This window comes from Oryctolagus cuniculus, chromosome 1 (assembly GCF_051225735.1).
Source record: "Oryctolagus cuniculus isolate XC-2025 breed Fujian yellow rabbit chromosome 1, ASM5122573v1, whole genome shotgun sequence".
NCBI lineage: Eukaryota > Metazoa > Chordata > Mammalia > Lagomorpha > Leporidae > Oryctolagus > Oryctolagus cuniculus.
The window spans coordinates 103,421,536-103,442,471 of record NC_142867.1 but is presented as its reverse complement, the minus strand read 5'-3'; the positions used below and the strand labels follow the sequence as shown (position 1 = coordinate 103,442,471).

General features: G+C 48.6%; 1 protein-coding gene across 2 annotated transcripts in view; it reads left to right on the top strand.

Moving 5' to 3' along the window:
- The window catches only part of POU2AF1 (POU class 2 homeobox associating factor 1), a 65,533-nt gene extending 49,047 nt beyond the window's left edge, over positions 1–16,486 (top strand). For both annotated transcript variants that reach the window (XM_089312507.1, XM_002708398.6), the window contains exons 2-5: positions 10,140–10,270; positions 10,765–10,807; positions 10,892–11,157; positions 13,843–16,486. In XM_089312507.1, coding sequence (XP_089168633.1) covers positions 10,909–11,157; positions 13,843–14,157 — 564 coding nt within the window. In that variant the 5' untranslated portion in view covers positions 10,140–10,270; positions 10,765–10,807; positions 10,892–10,908 and the 3' untranslated portion in view covers positions 14,158–16,486. The remainder of the gene's footprint in view (positions 1–10,139; positions 10,271–10,764; positions 10,808–10,891; positions 11,158–13,842) is intronic.
- Positions 16,487–20,936: the final 4,450 nt, after the last annotated feature.

The window sequence follows — 20,936 nt, the reverse complement described above, 5'->3', positions numbered from 1 at the left end:
TTGAGTGCTCAGGTTAGGTCACTTCTTTCCCCTTTTAATGCCTGCTGCTCTCTGTTACACTGAGGCAATGTTCTGTATGTCGGTCAGGAACCTTCCTTGCTCTGACCATGGTAAAACCTTCCTCTCGGAGCACTCGAGAGCCCTCGCTGCGTGTTGTCACATTCCCATCCTGTGTCATGTGTGCTCCTATGTCTCTAGCCCCCCAAAGGAGTATCTACAACACAGCCTTAGCCATGCCTGTGTCCTTGGGGAGAAGCACACATGTTCCTTAAGGGGCTGCATCTGGGGTCAGGACAAAGGACTGCCATCTTCCTGGGTCTGCCGCCCAATTGCTGCCACTCAAGCATCTCCTAGGTGGTCATTCTGGGAGTCATCATTTCGATTAAATCTGCCACAAACCCCGTCCTCTAGTGCCTTCTGAAGAAAGAAGTTTTCTGCTTAGCTCGTAGTATCTTTACGAAAGGCCAGTGCCAGGATTTTGGTGTCTCCCGTTGTTGTCTGCAAGTGAGGCCTTTGACGAGGCCTTGTGGCATCACTGGCTTCCCTGTCTGCTAAACAAGGCTGCTGGGCCATGTTGGGCCCAGGCACTTGAAGAATGGCTTCCAGGAGCATGATGAAAGCAAGGCTGAGACAGGCCTTGCAGGCAGCAGAAAGCCCTTGGGGTGCTGAAGACAGAGACATTCAGTATCAGGATGCAGCAGACGTGGGCAAGTTAGGGTCACTGTACCAAGGCTGCTTTTCTGATGAGAGATGGGCTGTGGATTGTTGACTGACATGGATGAGGAATGGGTATTTGGTGTGGTCTGTTATGTAACCAGGTCTTTAACTGTGTTAATTCCATACCATCCTCTTGACAAACCTCTGATGTGGATAATATCCTTATGCTGCACATGGGAAACTGAGGAGCACGTAGATGAAGTGATTTGCCAAGGGTGGTGCAAGTGATGAGTAGTGCAGCACACTTTCCAAACCAGGTCACGTGCCTCTCAATGCCACAGATTTTAGGGTTGCACTGGGTTCTTCCTCTCCTAGCTGAAATACTCATAGGTCCACCCTTAGATAGAGGCAACTTACTGCTTCATCAAAGGTAGCTGTGGCTTGGCTCAAAAGCTAGTGAAAATTTGAATCTCGGGCAGTTACCCTTGAGACTCAACGCAGAACCTCTGAAGCCAGCTGATTTCCAGCTTAGCATCTGAGCTCCTGGGACTGGTCTTCTCCTGGTGGGCTGATCGGTTAGGATAGGGTAAGACCAGGTGATGATACATCCTCGGGGTTCACTCAGGGCCTGCCACCTTGCGTGTCTTAGATGAGGCTCCCACTCATTGGCGTGGCCTGAGTCCTTGAGCCCAGACCAGTCTCTGCATTTGCGACAGGACAGTCATACCTCTTACCACTCTCTTCTCTACACAGTCCCTGTAGACTGGGGCCTCTGGGGCACTGCTCAGTCAAGCCTGGCTTAATCAAGGGGAGGTGGAAATCAGTGAAACAAGCCAGAACCACTGCAGTCTGAGGCGATGCACGTTTGTTGCAGTTTGCAATTCTAGCTATGCTTTTGCAATTATTTGGCTAAAGTCTGTACACCCCCATTCGGCTGGCCCATGAGTACCTGAGGGCAGGGACCCAATCTACCCTGCCCAGCACATCCTCGCCCAGTGGATGCCCTGCCAGGGGTCTCCTCGTCTTGACCCATACCCTGGGACGCGGTGTCTCGGATGGGAACTCTTTCTGCTCTGCTGACCCCAGTTTCTGTAAAAGGCGAGCAGATGCAGCTGGTTCCTCAGGTGGACCTCGCTGCTGTCATTTCAGTCGAAAAATACCAAAAATAAAACCTTGCGGGGAATTGTTTGGGTCTCTCAGTTCTCGTCACTCCTCATGTGAGCAGGCGGCTGGTAAGTTTCTCGTGGACTGCTCATCCCTCCTGGCTGGGAAATAGCATTCCTTGGGGGAATTGACAGTCCAAGGCCACTGGCTCAGGGTGGCTCGAGTTTCGACTCCAGCTTGAACAGGGAGGTTGAGGATTGGGCTGGGAAGCGAGTGAGGGCTGACCTCCAGGGTTACCAGATGAGGCCAAACGGGGCTGTGCTTGGAATCAGAGGTCCTGGGTTTGGCTGATGACTGACAAGTAACAGGCAGATCACTGAACATCTCTGAGTATCACTTTCCTCATCGGTATAGATGGAGAGAGGGGACAGAAATACCTCCCCTGCCTATATCAGAGCCTGTGGTGAGGCCTCACATGAAATCATTTGTGTCAAAGACTGTGGGCCACAGACCACCATGCAAATGTGAGCATGGTTATTTCTGAGGTCCCAGGAGTTAAGACTGCGACCAGGAAACACATGGACCTCTGCTACCCATTCATCCCACAGACCCGAGCCGACGTTAAGAAGGGTGGATCCAACAGACTTCCGTTCTTGCTCTGCTTGTTCAGCAGGAGGTGAGCACATGGTGTGGATGGTGCTGCAAGCTTCCGGGGAAGGGCCACCAGGGCAGTGGTGAGGAAGGAGTCACAGGACAGCTGCCACATGGGAGGCCATGCACTGAAGCCCCTTGGCTGACCTCGCCTGAGTTTATGGGGTGGGACATCCAGAACTTTTGGGACAGTTCAGTTCATTGCAAGGCCTCAGGGTGGGAACACCTAAGGCGGGGGCTGGGTGAGGCAGATGGGCTGTGGGTACATGGGCTCAGAATTAGAGAGGAGTCCCTGGGTGACCACGCTGGGCATCCATGCTCTGCTGGCCATGCCTTCCCTTCAACAGGGCTCACTTGACCCCTAGACTGCTTTGGTCTAGGGCTCTGTGGTTAGAGAGTGAACAAGCCATGGCAGTTATCCCAAATGTCCTTTTAGAATTCCCCTGGGGCCCGTATTGTGACATAGCAGGTGAAGCTGCCAACGGGGACACCGGCATCCCATAGGGGCACCTGTTTATGTCCCAGCTGCTCCACTTCCAATCCAGCTCTCTGCTATGGCCTGTGTTAGCAGTAGAAGTTGGCCCAAGTCCTTGGGTCCCTGTACCTGCATCGGAGACCCGGAAGAAGCTCCTGGCTCTAGTCTGGCCCATCCCTGGCTCTTGGGGCGATTTGGGGAGTGAACCAGAAGATGGAAGATCTCTCCCTCTCCCTCTCCTTTTCTTCCCTCTTCTCCCCACCCGCCCTGTAACTCTGCCTTTCAAATAAATAAAAATAAAAATCTAAAAAAAAAAAAAGCCAAACAAACCTAACAACAAAAGAATTCCCCCGCTTCTCTTTATCAGGACTATTTTTTGTAGGTCCTCTTGGTCTGCTTACGTCTGGGGAAATTCTAAACAACCGTGATCTTCCTTGAGCATTTCCCAGTGGACGTGCCTCTGGTTGATGATTGAGCTCTGCAGGCTGAGGGGAAGGAACATGTCTCTTAGCATGGGGACACAGGAGGGGAAGTGCCATCCGCAAATCCCTTCCCTTGTCCGATCAGACCCGAGAACGTGGGACCAGCCACCACCATTGAGACCCTGGAAACAGAGATTGTACTCTTCTGACAAGATCCCGTGACGTGACTCACTCCTTCCCGACTGCCCCTGCAGCTCGTATTTCACTTTCCCTCTCTTACGGCCACCTTTCCCCCTTGTCTATCTTCTCCTGTGCACTGGGTGTTATCCAGATTGCTACAATCTGTGAGTGACATGTTTATATTTGCTGGGATCCCCTCAGTTCAAACACTGGTGAACGGAAAGCTCACATTTACATGCATATGGGATCTTTTGTTGGCTTACCTTAAAAAGCAAAGTAAACTACAGTCTAGTGTAAATTGGGTGGGAAAGTCTCTCTGTAGCGTGTCAAATCCAAACTTTGGACAAAACCCAAGTTCTTTTTTCCTGTTGGAAAAACATCAGCCATTGTCCATGAATGGAAAACACAAATATGAAGACTTTGACTCAGACCTTCACCATGAAAAGAGCTCCCACACTGATGTTTCATTTAAGGATGTCAATGATCTTTTAGTTGACCTGAGCTAATGCTTCCCCAAAGTCCTTGGCCATCTTAGGCCAGGAACACGAACACGATTCTTTAAAGTGAAAAGTGTCAGCAACTTTTTTGGCTTTGTTTTCAGTTAGAAGCTAGCACAAGTTTGTTAGCCCTTGGCTTGGATTCCTATTGTCCAATTATTTGTATTTGGTTTTGTGATAAGTAAAGAGAAAATTATTTGTGTTTCTTAATAGAGTCTTTTTTTTTCTTTTAATGATAATGAAGATTCGGCAGCAAACGATAATAATATTTGTAGAGGTTTCCTGGAGCTGTTAAGAAATAGCTGGTTATGGCCGCGCCACGGCTCACTAGGCTAATCCTCTGCCTGTGGCGCTGGCACCCCAAGTTCTAGTCCCAGTTGGGGCACCGGATTCTGTCCTGGTTGCTCTTCTTCCAGTCCAGCTCTCTGCTGTGACCCAGGAAGGCAGTGGAGGGTGGCCCAGGTGCTTGTGCCCTGCACCCGCATGGGAGACCAGGAGGAAGCACCTGGCTCCTGGCTTTGGATCGGCGTAGCGCTATAGCGGCCATTTGGGGGGGGTGAGCCAACGGAAGGAAGACCTTTCTCTCTGTCTCTCTCTTTCTAACTCTGCCTGTCCAAAAAAAAAAAAAAAAAAGCTGGTCCCAACTGATGGTGTGTCACATGATGTCCTTTTATGCTAGTAGGCTAGGAAGATTCTTTCAAAAATGGCCTTGTGGCTGCCACTCTGAAGTTCAACCAGTCAGTTGTGAATGGAAACAGCTCTCCGTGGGTGAGATTGTCAAGATGGGTTGGAGGGTTGTGAAAATGCTTCCTTGTCCTGGGTCCCTCCTGGCACTTCCAACAGCTCTCTTGACTGCTTTCCAACCTGGAAAAGCAGCCTGGCCCCGTAGGAAATGGTTAAGGGATAAGAGCTGGGAGAGTGCCTTCTCTTGAGGGTGCCTGGGAGGCTGTTCCAGGGAGCACATGGCTGTCTGACATGGCACTTCTAAAGCCACCTGCAGAGAGAGGTTACCTGTGCCCAGTGCCACTCAGAGCTATCGGGAGGGACCTTTCTGCTTAGCTGAGTAGCTGCTGCCGCTGTGGTGTGACTGCGGTTTGCCTGGGGTCGTTAAGTAAACAAGTGCTGACCATTTTGCATACTTCCTCAGTGATATTTTATTATACCTTCATCAAAGACCTGGAGTACCTTGTGTATTTAAATCGGTAGAATCCTGTGTTCCCTCAGCTCGATGCAAAGCGAGCACAAATGCCCACTAGCCGCCGGGGTGCGGTCTGGGGTGGCCCGGCGGCTCGCGGGTGTCGTGCTCGGCGCTCTGCGGCGGAACAGTGGCTGTAGCGCTCTTTATTTTTGTGATGTGGAGCATGTCCGGCTGTGCGGCAGGGGGAACTGAAATGTCCTCTGCTGACTTCTCATACCTTAAAGTTTTTGCTCATTGCTCATTTTGGAAAAGGTCAGCCCTGATAGGGGACAAATTCATGGTTTTTTTCTTTTCTTCTCTTTTTTTCCGTGTATGAGTAGTTTTTTGCTTTTCCCTTCAAACCCTATTGGTGGCTGACTTCCAGGGGGTCTGAAAAGGCACTGTGTTGGATTCCTTAGCCTGAAAAAGATTTCCAGTGAGGGACGAGGAGCTCATGTTTAGGTGGAAAGGTTTTCCCCAGGGATGGACATTTGGGTGCCTGCGGGAGGCGTAAAAGGCCCTCAGACCACAGGACACATGGTGAGAAAGTTGCTCGCATTGCTGGCGTGCTAGCTGCAGCTGCAATGTCGTCTGGGCGTTATTAAAATCTCTGGTCAACTCTGCCTTGGGAAATTGGGCTTTCATCTTTTTTTTTTTTTTAAGATTTATTTACTTATTCAAAAGGTGGAATTACAGAGAGGCAGAGGCAGAGGCAGAGAGAGAGAGAGAGAGGTCTTCCATCTGCTGGTTCACTCCCCAGATGGACACAATGGCCGGAGCTGAGCCGATCCAAAGCCGTGAGCCAGGAGCTTCTTCTAAGTCTCCCACATGGGTGCAGGGGCCCAAGGACTTGGGCCATGTTCCACTGCTTTCCCAGGCCATAGCAGAGAGCTGGATCGGAAGTGGAGCAGCTGGGACTAGAACCAGCACCCATATGGGATGTCGGCGCCGCAGGCAGAGGACTAACCTGCTGCGCCACAGTGCCGGTCCCGGGCTTTCGTCTTCTCTGCTGATGTGTTATTATTTTTAACTCTTGTTTTATCTTCTTTGGATAGTCTTTTCTATAATATTTCTTTGGGAAATTATTTTGGCAATTTTAGTTTTTTAGGATTAGCTTACTTGAAAAGCAGAGAGAAAGAGAGGGAGGGGGAGGAGAGAGAGACAGAGGGAGAGGAAGAGAGAGAGTCTCTTGACTGCTGGTTCACCCTGCGAATGCCTGCAATAACTGGGGTTGGGCCATGCCAAATCCAGGTGCTGCAAATTCTATCCTAGTATCCCACATGGGTGGCAGGGACCCGCCATCACCTGCTGCCTCCTAAGGTGTGCACTAACAGGAAGCTGGAATCGGGATTGTGTGCATCCCAAGTGGTTTCTTAACTGCTTGCTGTGTCTAATGCCTGTACCTATTTCAGAATTTTTTTTAATACACTTTAATCTACTTGTGCTAACGTTTGTTCACTTCAGGGATCCAGAAGCCCAAGGTGAGGCACTCGTGATTTCAAACAATCTTGTTTTCTCTCAGATTTGTGCTTGCAAGCTCAGTTCTCGTGCTTGTGGCAGAGAGGAGTACAGAGCTTGCTGTGGGCTTAGAAACGTTTACTGTTTTCAGCTTGCAAATACATTTGGCTGTTGGGCTCCTTTGGGAATTGTCCCGAGGCTCTGTTTTCTGATATTTCACAGACACTTGGCAAAGACACATTGGGAAACACCCTCACTCTGGCCTGTTCCTTGGAGTCAGTTACAGGATGCCTGACAGCTGGTTGTAGACACATGGATGGGCAGTCAGGAGCCCCTTGGGAGTTTTGTGATGGCAGTAAGAGGAGGCGGGAACTTAGAGATTGCTCTGCATACGGTCTTTCATGCCAGGACACACCTGTTGACACTGTGAGTTCCAAGGAAGCCTAGACACTAGAGGTGATGCCCTCTGCGCATGGCACCTCCCCCAAGCCCTCTTTGTTCATTGATTTAAAACAATAGGAGGCAGGAAGCCCCCACTTGAGCAGATCCTGGAAGTGCCTGGCTAGTTCTTTTCTAGGTAAGTGAATGCCTTGTCCACCTCCTGGGAGAGAGTGGGCCAGGGAGGCCTCTGGGCCCTTCCTTACAAATGCACATGCAAATCAGGGGTGCTAGGGGGAGGATGAACCACACACCAGCCTTTGATCTGGTGTGAAATGTGTGCATGCAGGACTGAGCCTTTCTGGTCCCCCAGCTGGATTAAGAGAGTACCACAGTATTCAGACCCCAAACAACCCCAAAACCCACTTTTTTTCTTCCAAGTGCACAATATGGTAGACTGCACTTTGTGCGTAAGAAATAGCTGGGAACCTAACTGGTGACAAGCACTGATTGAGCAATATGGCTGTGAACAAAGCTGACGTAGCTGTGGGTGACTGGGAGACAGAGTGAGCCGAGGGTGTGAGAGGGGCAGGTGCCTCTGCTCTCTGTCATGGCCACACCAGGGCTCTGTGATCAACACAGAGCACCACCCAGCACAAGGGGAAGTGGCAAATGGAACTTATACAGGAGTGAAGCTCCCTGAAGGCAGGTTATGGTTAAAAAAAAAAAAAAAGGCATGCCTTTGAAAAATAGCTGAAGCATTTGGGGTACCTTCTGTGTGTTTTGAGATGTTGGAGAGAGCTGCTAAAGCTAATGATGATATTAACTTTCACAGACTAAATGCTTACTCTGTGGTTTGCGTGTAACTCGCAGATCACATTACGACACACTTGCCCTTCCGATCCTCATTTTGTAGAGGAGAAAGCTGTCAATGGACCATGAGTTGTGAGTTTCAATGGAAGGTAATGTACAGAAATATGGTGCTTGCTACTGTAAGGCAGGTTCAGTAGGAGAGAGAGCCTCCTGATGTCCTGACAAACCATGTGGTAGGTTTGGCCTTGGGAGCGCACCATTTATTATTTCAGTGAATCTTCACAACAGTTGTGTGTGAGAGCAGGTATTATCTTACAGATGAAAAAATTAAGACCAGAGACATTAGATGCATGTGAGCACTTCCTACCAGTAAGTAAGAGCCCTGATGTATTGTCACTGCTGCTTAGAACAAAGATGAAGGTACACAGGTGGTCTGGGGGCACAGCTGGCAGGCTGGCTCCCCTTGCATTTTTCTGGCTCAGTGCTATGTTCCTCACACTAGGGATATGGCAAAGACTGAACACCAGTAGAGATCCCTGATAGGACCAAAGAAGTGACAATGAAGACAGTTAAACTCTTAGCAGGATATTGTAGACGGATTGTTGAGTTAAATCAGTGATGAATGATGAGTGGCTCTAATCTCAGCAGATCCTCCAATCAAGCAGCGAGATCTTAATATAATGTACTTTGATGCCCACACAAGACCGCCAGGATCAGACTCCTGGGGGACAGAGCTTGGTCATCTGTCTTGCCTCACCCCCCTAGTTGATTCTGCTATGTGGCTTGGTGAGGAACCCCAGTGAGGAGTCTGAAGTCCAGCCTGTGGGGCTGGCATTCATGACCCCAAAATGATCTCACTCCTGTCCTGCTGCCTGTCCCTAGCTCCTGTCTGCCTGCTGGGCATCAAGACCAGGCCCTGCTGGTGCGTGGCCCCTAGGGGAAGTCTGGTGCCGAGTCAGGCACGGGACTTATCAGCTGGGTATTTACTGAGCAAAGTTCAGCCAAGGCACCGCTGCAGATCCGGGTTTCACAGATACCCAGGCTTCCGGGCCTTTGATTCAGAGTCCAGGTCCTTGGGGCCCTTATCGGTGGAAGATAATGGGTTCTCCATGTGAGTCCTAAGGGCCAGTGCTTCTCGTCACTCTTGGCTGATCCAGGCCTGCCCTCTAAGGGCTGGGGCCCCTGGACCCCAGTCCGTCAGGGTGGGCAGACTCACCATGGCCAGAATGGGCCCTCTGCTCTGGCTTGTATGAGAGGCGGTGTTTTGCTTTCTGGCTTTGAGGACAAGGTGAGAAGGAAACTGTCTTTCACAGCAAGGTGGACACCCACTGGCCCCAGGACCCACGGATCACCACCTGGTATTGGTCCCATGTCCTGGGAGTCACAGAGAACCTGAGAGCCACTCATTTCAGCCCCACTTAGTCTGAAGGTCTTGGAGAGAGGGAGGGAAGATGAATGGGGATGTATTTGAAAAAATCACCCAATCGATTAAGCACCAAATACGACTGAGCTTCATGTGCACATGCCACTCAAGAGGATGCAGAGACATAAGGTGTGATATCCCATCTTACTAAGTTTCAGATCTAGGTGGGGGCAAAAGAAATGGGCATCAGCAAGCAAAACTCATTAGTACACAGCGGACTGAAAGTTTATCGACTGCTGATTTTATACAAAGAGTGTCCTGCACTTCCTGTTTGCTATGTCAGGTGGCTCCTCACAGCGCTATTTTGCTGAAGAAATTGCATACCAGCAGGCCCAGAGGGGTCTGGTAACTGGCCCAGGATCGCACAGCTGGGCAGCGGCAAGGGCAGGAGCTGAGTCTCCGAGTCCCTCACCTCACAGCTGTGACGCACCCTGAACAGAGCTGGAAGTGTGCTAGGGAGTATGGAGGCAGTGTTCCATCAGGAGGGTGGTGCTCGCCTGGGATCAGGAAGAATCGGGGGGTAATTCCAGCCACGGAAAACTCAATGAAGGGGTGAGACATGCAGAGAACATGTGAAGTGTACGCCAACCTGCTGGCCGGAGTCAGGGTTCACGTAGCAGTTAGGCTGCAAAGTGGTTGGAAAAAAATGGATCCTGTTGTGCACATCTTTCGATTCCAGCCTAAGGAGCTGGGTCTTAGTTGTTTGGGACCAGGGGAGCCATAGAAGGTTTGGGGGCAGGAGGAGCAACAGTGCCAGGAGTGAGATTCTAGGAGGTCTCGTGTGCTTCTCTGTGATCGCACACAACTGAGGCGGGCAGGCAGATCTCGTGGTGGACATGGACACTTCGGCGTGGGAGCTTTGTCTGAGAAGCGTCATGGGCTCCAGGGATGTCGCTCTCCACAGCCGCAGCTCCAGAGCAGGCGCCGGCCCCGCCTCGGCCCTACCAGGGAGTCCGCGTGAAGGAGCCTGTGAAAGAACTGCTGAGGAGGAAGCGCGGTCACGCCAGCAGCGGGGCAGCTGTCACGCCTACTGCGGTGAGGGGGCTGCTGTGGCCAGGGCGGTGGGGGGTGGGGTGGGGGCCGGAGGGGTCAGGCAGGGCTGTCCCCCCTCGCTCACTGGGAGCATGAAGACAGCAAGTTGCACGGAGACTGCTCCTGGAGAGAGACAGACCTAGGGGAGAGCGTCGGTGGTTCCCTGAAGTAGGATGAGGGATGGGGGCGTCGGCTGGCTCGGCCAGGCCCAGGCCAGTGAGCAAATGGCTCTCACACCCTGGTGTGAGCTGGGGCCTCCCCTGGGAGGAGGAAGACGCCAGTTCCCTGAGAGCACAGCCTTCTTGCTAAATGCAGACACCAGTCCCTCACAAGTGTAGGTGCTGATGTAGGGTTGGGATGTGGGTGGGGTGTTTTGCTCTAGCAAGGGAGATTCTTACCCTGTTCTCTCCTACCTCGGGGTCCTCTAGGCAAGCCCCTGCCTAGGGCCCATTGGAGATGGCCCAACACCCATCCTGGTCTTCTCTTCTCCCCTCTAGGTGGTGCTGCCCCATCAGCCCCTGGCGACCTACACCACAGTGGGTAAGAGCTCCCCCAAGCCCTGGCTCCCTCAAGGCTGCTGGGCTCAGTGGCACCTGCAGTTCTCTGATTTCCTGCCTCCCACAGGTCCTTCCTGCCTTGACATGGAGGTGTCTGCTTCCACAGTGACGGAGGAGGGGGCCCTGTGTGCCGGCTGGCTCTCCCAACCTGCCCCGGCCACCCTCCAGCCCCTGGCACCCTGGACGCCCTACACGGAGTACGTGTCGCATGAAGCTGTCAGCTGCCCTTACTCGACTGACATGTATGTGCAGCCCGTGTGCCCCAGTTACACGGTTGTGGGGCCCTCGTCGGTGCTGACCTACGCCTCTCCGCCACTCATCACTAACGTCACGGTACGTCACGCAGAGCAGAGCTGCGCTCGCCCAGGCTGAGGATGCTATCTCAGAGCCGAGCCTGACTTTCTGACCGCTGCTCTTCCCTACTATTGATTTCCAGGATAACCGGGTCGTTTGAGCCCATCCTGTCTCTCCAAGGTAGCCTGCTCTTCTTCCTTCTGACCTAAAGCGTCTTCCACAAAGACGTCGTACAGCCTCTCTCATTGCGTCTGATGCTCCCCTGAGCTGGGGAGGGTTTTTGCTGCTTCTCTGTCCTCAGTCCCCCCAGCTGCCCAGTGAGCAGGGAGACCTGGTTACAAGCTAAAGTTGTTAATGAATGGGATGCTGAGTGAGGTCTGTGTGGGGTCTCAGGCCCCTGAAACCTTTCATTTATACTCAGATAACCTACAGGGTGATTGTTCACTTAACAGTGGGGATTCCAAAAAATTTCTAGATCAAATGACAGGTGATACAACTTTTCATAAAACTGTAGCTCTGACGGAGTCAAACCCACCTGTAGGATACTGTTTTTGAGTTCTGTGTCAGAGTGCATGTGTTCAAATCCTTATCCCTTACCTCAAAGGCCCCACAGTCCCAATCCAGTTCTTAGTCAGCCACCTGCTTGGGTTCAATGTATAGAACATTTACTTACTAGCTGTGTGACCCTGAGCTTAGTGACTTAACCTCTCTGAGCCTCAGCGTCCTTATCTGTAAAGCGCGAATACTAACAAGTGGGTCATTGTTAGGATCAAACGAGCTACTGCCTGCAGATCTTAGTATGGCTCCTGGCATACAGAAAGCACTCAATAAATGTTAGTTATTAGCATGGTATCAAAGTCTGCTTAACAACCCTGTTAACCTAGGGCTGCCTTGCAATGCCAGACAGGAAAGGAAGAACCTTCCCCCAAGGATAGGGGAAATGAAACAGCTTTATGTAAGTGGTACCTGTTTGACCAAAGGAATGAGAACCCTTCAGGAGTTCAGGGGAGAAAAGGCCTGTGGTTAGGGTCGTCTCCAGTTCCAGGGAAACGTGGAAAGTGGAGCAGGGGCCTTGTGTGTACTCACAGAGCCCGCCCTCCATGGCGGAGCTTGCTGTGGTTCCCCCACGGCCCCTCTGTTTCCCTCCAGGGTCCAGCATCACCCCAATGCACCTGCCTGTGCCAAGCACCTTCCAGGCACGGCCCCCAGGAGCCCTCCTTCCCCGTGCCCACCTGGCTACCCAGAAAGCCAACTGTGAGGCCCGGCTGATGGTGGTTAGGAAGGAATGAATCCAACACTTCCCCCAGGCCACTCATTTCCATGCCAGGGGATGTGGGGTGGAGAACATAAGGGTTCCCAGCCATTTCATTACCAAAGATTCTTTTTATTATTGATTGCCTTTCATCATCCCCACCTTCTGCTTTGAAAGGTTCTGTGTATCAAACAAACTGTATTCATTAAGAAGTAATTTATTTGTTTTGCCATTTTGTAAGTTAGTTCATCAAAGCCAGTGCTCGATCAGCAGAGATAAGACCGGTGAAGGTGCCGGGTTGATGTAATTCTATCCCTGAGCAAAGAAACCTGCTGCAGTTGATCTGTACAGGTTTATGATTCCAATCTGTAGGATTTTCATTCGGATTTTTAAAACACTGGCCATAATAGGGATTCCCCAGATATTCATCTGGTTTCAGGACGCTGGGGGGCTGGGCGCCGCTGGCTTCCATCAGAGGAGAGGAGGTGGTTGTGGGGCAGTGCAATGCATGCATCTCCTGGGTGTTACAAGGCTGGATGGTCTCTGGGGCCCTTTCCTCTTCCATCATTCTATGGAAAAAACACGCTAGCTCCTCACTACTCACATTGTGGTTCTTGGACCAGCCACAGGGCATCCCTGAGCTCAGAGCAGATATGCAGAATCCCCGGCCCCACCCCAGACTTTCCGGGCCAGATCTGTATTGTAAGGAGATCCCCAGCAGGTTGGCAAACAGGATGCCCTAAATGACTCTTGAGAGTTTACTCTCAAGACATTTTTGTGGCAACCAGAGAGGAGGGGTGGTGGGGGAGGCTTTTCCTCTCTCCCATCCCCGCATTCAGGGAAATTTCTCTTCCATCTGCTTCCCTCACTTGTGAAAGAACAGTAAGAAGCCAGGCAGGTAGGGAGCAGGTCCGAGACAGAGGAGGATGTAGCTGTGGAAGGCACCAGGTGGTGGAAGTAGGAAGGCCAAGTTTGCTGATAAAGCAGTTCTTCCCTTGCCTGGCCTGTGGCTGGATCTTCCTGTGCTGGTCACCGCCAAAAGCGGGTGGGAAGTGACAGAACTGTGTTGGTCCACAGGGACTCCAGATGCCAACACAGTTGTGTGAAGCCAGAATCGTCTTTGTGGCTGGGCAGGAGAGCAACCACCTTCTAGATACAGCTCCTAGGCTACCATAGGCTGATTGTTTAACGGGTTGCATTTTCATAGATTTTAAGATGCGTGTGTTTTTCCATTGGAAGACCTCTAAAATCAAGATGCATTTTATAGTGAATCCTCTCTAATTTGCTTAACCACAGGTCTTCATTGCTATTTGTCTCTGAGTGTTTGAGTAGGAGTGGGTGGAGCTCCTGCAGTGAGAAGCCAGGGAAAGGCAGAGTTGGTTGGGGAGAAATGAAGATGCCCCCTGACGGTGAGGAAGGGCTGGTTGATATTTCAGGGCTACTAACCTTTGGTCCTACGTTTCCCATTACAGACCAGAAGTGCTGCCACGCCCACGGGAGGCCCCCAGCTGGAGGCCCCAGAGCACCAGGCGCCCCTCACCTATTTCCCGTGGCCTCAGCCCCTATCCACGCTGCCCACCTCTACCCTACAGTACCAGCCTCCAGCCCCAGCCTTGCCTGGTCCCCAGTTCGTCCAGCTCCCCATCTCCATCCCAGAGCCAGTCCTTCCGGACATGGAAGACCCTAGGAGAGCCATGAATTCCCTGGCCATCGACAAGCTTCTTTTGGAAGAAGAGGATAACGACAGCTATGCGCTCAACCACACACTCTCTGTGGAAGGCTTCTAGGGCTGGCTCCCGCCTGGGAGTCCTATTCCCTGTACTCAGGATTTACAAGGATTGAGCCCCAGACTCATATCTGTTTGGAGTAATCATGTCACAACTACACTTGCTGTCTAAAACTAGAACTGTAGATCTTCCCTCCTGCCTCTCTCTTTCTTTCTCCTTTCTTTTTCTACTCTGTTCCTTTTGGGCAGGGAATTCTAGGGATTTCAGAGATTTATCTATGTATATATATATGTATATTTTGCCAGATGTTGCTGAGTCTGTGGTCCAGGCACTTCCACTTCCAGTGGCCGCTGCTGACCCATCGCTGGGCTGGTTACACCCTCTGTCGTTCTGACATGAGCGAGGTGCCCTGTGGGAAGTCCAGCCCTGCTGTCACTTCATGAGAGAGGCAGCCAAGAGCAGACCTGCTGCCAGAGTCCTTGAGTCCTTGGTTCCCACAGTTACTCCTTTGTTTGTTATTCTTAGCTTTGGCCAGATTGATAGCCTAGGCAGCAAAGTCTTGAGACCTGGGGCTGAGTGTAGCAATGGGTGGGTGGGTGGGGGGGTTAAGGAAATTAGGGTGGGTAGGGATGAGTCAGTGACAGGAGAGGGGGCAGAAGAGGGAGGGGGACATGCACAGGTGTGTCTTTTGTTGCAGATGTGGGTGTAGGGGGAAGCTGGGGTTTTATGGGGAAAGGAGGAAGGCCAAGGCATGAGTTATCTCTGGGTTACTTAGTTATTAAGACGACAATAAACTTAAGAAAAATATTGGTGTGAGAGGTAGTGCTGTTCTCTTTGAGGACACATGCAAGGTCAGCTGGGCTGTGATGACCAGGACGAATGATGGGCTTGGTCATTTCTGTCCCAAGTCCAGACCCTTGGCTATGCTGGGTGTAGATCAGGACCCACTGAAGTCTGACAGAGACAGAGTCCTTGCTCGGTGCTGCTCTATGGGCTTCTTGTATGTCTCAAATCACCTACAAGCCACAATTATGTGAAGCCAAGGTCTCTTCCCTTCAAGCCCCATCCCTTCTAGGGGCAATTATACCCTCGGTCAGAGGTCCTTGCAAGTACCTACAAGTTGACTTGTAGTTATTTTTCTTTGCTGGAGAAATAGTGAATTTGCGGGGGATCCAGTGTAGCTGTTACTGAGGGTGCTTAGCCCCGAGCATGGCATGTTTGCTGATGACTCCATTGCCGCTGTTGGGCAGACACTTTCATTGGTGGAACCCATGTAGAAGAAGTAAGGGACTTTGCTGGGAAATGACAGTTTTCTGGACACATTTCCTTTGGATTTTAAACTAAAAAACTTTGGGGGCAGGCATTTGGTGCAGTAGTTCAGTCACTGCTTGTGAGGCTCACATCCCACATAGGAGTGCTTGATTTGAGACCTGGTTTCTCTTCTGATCCAGCTTCCTGGGAGGCAGCAGATAATAGCTCAGGTACTTGGGTTCCAGCCATGTGGGAGACCCAGACTGATTTCTAGGCTCCTGGCTTTGTCCTGGCCCAACCTTGGTTGTTGTAGGCATTTGGGAAGTGTAACAGTGGATAGATGGATAGATGATTTCTCTCTCTCTCTCTGTTTCTCTCTCTTTGTCTTCTAAGTAAAATGAAAATAAATAATAAGAAGAACAACTAAAAACTCTGTAAAAAGTTGCCTTATTGGATTTTTTTTTCTACTTTGGGATTGTTTTGACACAAATTTCTCAGTAACTGCCTAAAACCTAGTACATAGGATGGCACTTCAAAAAATTCATAAAAATGGAATTAAAAATAAATGTATTTTGTTGCAAAAAAGCCAGAAATCCACATATAGTGGAATCTTCAAAAAGTTCATGGAAAATGCATATTATGAAAAACTGCATGGGTTGAAAAATTTTTTGCACCAAAATAAACTTATGTTTTAATTGCATTTTCCATAAACTTGTTGAAGTCCTCTGGTATATTTTGAATACTTTTATTCAGACTTAATATTTACATTTAAAAGCTTAAGGCAGCATTTTAGGTGATAAATTTATACTTTTGTTGGTATTGATGGTGAGTGTGCAAAGTTGGGGTGGGGTATCTTGGTCCTGTTTGGTTAAAAGCCTTGGTTTCCAGTAAAAGCAACTCTGTAAGATTTTCCAGCTAATTATTCAAGGATTTGAGAAAATGCAGAAGCAACCCTCGCAAAGGAGTTAAAATGGCAAAAATGAGTGAAGACAAAGTACTTTATGTATTTGCTAAGATTGAAATGGTATTTTTTCCTTCTTGGGATAAATGTCTTGGTTGTAGTAGTCCATCTAGATTCCTTCCTGGATTATTCTGCTAAGATAGAAACATTTTCAATAAAGATTTGTAGAGATTTTTCTGTGCTGGAGTGTTTTATTTCTCATCAAATTAATGTCCCTTAGCTCTCAGTACCATGTCAGTATCATTAGTATCATGTCAGTATCATTACACTAGCCTTGTTGATTTTGCAAATTGATCTCTTGTAGGAGTAGATCAAAACAGTCCCCACTGTGCTGGGTGTCTGGTTCTCCGAAGCAGAACGTGCGTGTGGCCAAGGGGCTTGGTTTTGGGAGAGCAGGGATGGAGGAGAGGAAGTGAATATTTCCAGCCTATTTCTCTTCACATCATTTGTGTTACATGAGTAATTTTTCATGACATTGGGTATCCTGGGCAAGTGTTACTACTACTAGTGACATTTCTACATCAGACTCTGAAAATCCACCAGTCAGGATCCAGGAGCATGCGACCATGTAGGCACCATGCCCAAAGGAAGGCATCTCTTGGGGCCAAACATCACAATGAAATGGAAATTCAAGAATAAGTCAGAATTATCCTTGGAATGAGTAACAGTTTGGAAGAATCTCCTTTTCTTGATGATTTTCTGACCTACAAAGGGCCTCTGAGCCCACTGGCTCCATTATTAATCTGTATCAGGGCAATTTTAAAAAACTTATCTGTATTGTTCTCCCATATGTCTTATTTCCAAATCTGGGGGGACAGTTACACAGGCAGTTATTTAGCTTACTTGAGATGATCAGTAGCACTACCTTTTGGCTTGTTCTACATGTAGACCATAACCCAGCAAAAAGGACATGGAAGGAAAGATATTTGAGTTTTTCCTTTAGCTTTAATGAGGCTCAATTTTAAGGGAAGCTCTATTAAAAATGCACTTTATCTTATCCACTCTCTTTTGAGGTAGCTCTATGAACAGCCTGACCTGTAACCTGAAGGAAGTGGTCAATCAAGTGTAGACTGACGTTATGCAAGATCCTGATCCATGAAGTTGTCCACTTCCAGCATGAAACTGGGGAGCAAGGAGGAGGCAAGCATATGGTAAGAAGTTAGGTATCCGGAAAATAGTGAAATCACACGCCAAGGGCTCAGATTCTCTGAGCATCAGGTTGTATGTAACTCTAGGTGGAAGTTTGAGGTCATGTTCTGAAGTTAAGCATGAATTTCTTGAAATCAGAAACCATAGAGAATTTATTTTTTATTAACTTCATTTGTGAGTCAAATACGAGATACTCAATAATTCCTCGTTGAACTGAATTAATCTTGGATATTTACTGTCCACTGATCCTAAATATCTTTTTTTAAAAAAGATTTATTTATTTTACTTGAAAGTCAGAGTTACAAAGAGAGAGAAGGAGAGGCAGAGAGAGAGAGAGGTCTTCCATCCGCTGGTTCACTCCCCAATTGGCCGCAACTGCTGGAGCTGCGCTGATCCGAAGCCAGGAGCCAGGAGCCTCCTCCCAGTCTCCCATGTGGGTGCAGGGGCCCAAGGACTTGGGCCATCTTCTACTGCTTTTCCAGGCCACAGCAGAGAGCTGGATTGGAGGAGGAGCAACCAGGACTCAAATTGGCACCCACAAAGGATGCTGGCACTGCAGGCGGCGACTTTACCTGCTACACACAGCACTGGCCTCCTAAATATCTTTTAAAAACGATTTAGTGGCCGGCGCCGTGGCTCTATAGGCTAATCCTCCGCCTTGCGGCACCAGCACACTGGGTTCTAGTCCCAGTCGGGGCGCCGGATTCTGTCCCGGTTGCCCCTCTTCCAGACCAGCTCTCTGCTGTGGCCAGGGAGTGCAGTGGAGGATGGCCCAAGTGCTTGGGCCCTGCACCCACATGGGAGACCAGGAGAAGCACCTGGCTCCTGGCTTCGGATCAGCGCGGTGCGCCTGCCACAGCATGCCAGCTGCGGCGGCCATTGGAGGGTGAACCAACGGTAAAAAGGAAGACCTTTCTGTCTCTCTCTCTGACTGTCCACTCTGCCTGTAAAACAAACAAACAAACAAACAAAAACAAAACAAACCCACGATTTAGTTATTTATTTGAGAGGTAGAGAGAGCAAGAGTGCACATGAAAGCACGCTTCCTTCTGCTGGTTCTCTTCCCCAATGCCTCCAACTGCCAGAAATTGACCAGACTGAAGCTGAGAGCCAGGAACTCAATCTGGTCTCCCACTAGGATGGCAGGTACTCAATCACTTGAGCCATTGCTTTTGTTTCCCAGGGTCTGCATTAGCAGGAAGCTGGAGTCTGGAGCTGGAGTCCAGCATCCAGAACCCTGGCGCGATGGAGTGGGATGCAGGCATCTTAACTGATAGGCTAAACTGCCATCCCTGCTCCTAAATACTGATACGGATAATTACAAGTTGATTACAGCAGAGTCTGTTGCATTAGCTTTATGTACACATGATGCTTCTCAAATGTTTCTTCTGAATGCGTGAGTAGAGATATCCATTAACTGGTATTCTCAATCTACTTTTCAATTTGCCTATGACTATGGCTGCTATTCATTGACATTTTAAAATTTTATTATAAATCAATAATTTATAATTATGTATGGGGTGGAAAATGATGTTATTATTTATGAATACAATGTGAAATAATTAATTTGAGCTATTTAACATGTCCATCACCTCAGACACTTGCCATTTTTTGTGATGAAGACATTTGAAATTCACACTTAGCAATTTTGCAATGTATGATATGCTATAAGTAATTATATTCACCACACTATGTGAAATATTTTTAAAAATCCCCTTATTTTTCCTAACTGAGATTTTATATTCTTTGACCATCATCTCCCCATTCCTTCCAACCCCAGCCTCTGTGCACCTCCCCTCCTTCCCCCGCCCTTCTACTCTCTACTTCTATGGATTCCACTGTTTGGAATTCCACGAGTAAGTGAGACTATGTGGTGCTAGTCTTTGCTTGGCTTATTTCACTTGACATAATGTTCTAAAGTTCTGGTTCCATTCATATTGACACGAATGACAGAATTTCTTTTTTTTTTCTCTTTTATTAAAAAAGATTGATTTTTACTTACTTATTTATTTGAAAGGCAGAGTTATAGAGAGACAAAGAGAGACAGAAAGATCTTCTATCCACTGGTTCACTCCCCCAAATGGAAAGCCACAACAGCCAGGAAAGCCAGGAGCCAGGAGTTTCATCTGGGTCTCCCATGTAGGTGCAGGGGCCCAGAGACTTAGGCCATCTTCTGCTGCTTTCCCAGGTCATTAGCAGGGAGCTGGATGGGAAGTGAAGCAATCAGGACTTGAATTGGTACCCATATGGGATGGTGGTGCTACAGGAGGTGCCTTATCCCAGTGCCTTATCCCTTATACCACAGCGCCGGCCCCCAGAATTTCTTTTAAAGGCTGAATAGTGGGGCTGGTAGGCTGGTACTGTGACACAGCAAGTTAATCCTCCACCTGCGGCGTCCCATATGGGCGCTGGTTCTAGTCTCAGCTGCTCCTCTTCCAATTCAGCTCTTCTGTGACCCGGGAAAGCAGTAGAAGATGGCCCAAGTCCTTGGGCCCCTGCACCTGCATTGGGAGACCCGGAAGAAGCTCCTGGCTCCTGGCTTCGGATTGGCACATCTCCGGCCATTGCAGCCATCTGGGGAGTGAACCAGCAGCTGGAAGATCTCTACCTCTCTCTGTAACTCTGTCTTTCAAATAAATAAAATAAATCTTAAAAAAAAAAGGCTGAATAGCATTCCATTGTGTATATACACCACCTTTTCTTTGCATCTGTTGATGGATACTTAGGTTGATTCTGTAACTTAGCTGTTGTGAATAGTTCTGCAATGAACATGGCAATACAGGTATCTCTCTGACAAACTTATTTGAAGTCTTTTGGGTAAATAGCCAGAAGTGAGATTGCTGGATCATATTGTAATTATATTTTTAACTTTTGAGGCAGCTTCACATGGTTTTTCATAATGGCTGTATTAATTTACATTCCCACCAACAGTGTACAAGAGTTTCATTTTCTCCAGATTCTTGCCAACACTTGTTATCTTTTGTCTTTTTGATATAGTCATTCTGACAGGTGTGAGATGATATCTCATTGCGGTTTTGATTTGCATTTCCCTAGTGATTAGTGATGTTGACCATTTTTTCATGCATCTGTTGGCCATCAATGCATATTTTATGAAGTGCTAACCCTGGGCTAAGCCGGTATTGTGGATGATTGTGGATGTCTGCTTTGAAATAATATTCCAAAACTTCAGTGATGTCTTTTCAGTGTGAGTACCTCTTCTTATATGTGTATATTTGGTCATTAATAAATTATATCCTTGAACTGTTTTATGACTATATTATCTATTATAAAACCTTTACAATACTAAGGATTTTAAAAGATAAATATTTAGCTATTTCATTTATTGACAGTAAAAATTTATTGGATTTTTTCTATTACCTAAATAATATTTAGAAGAATTTATTGACTAATTTCTCTTAAAAATATTTGTGATGTATCAATTTTAAGACCTAAGTTTAACTTCATTTGATTTCAGTAC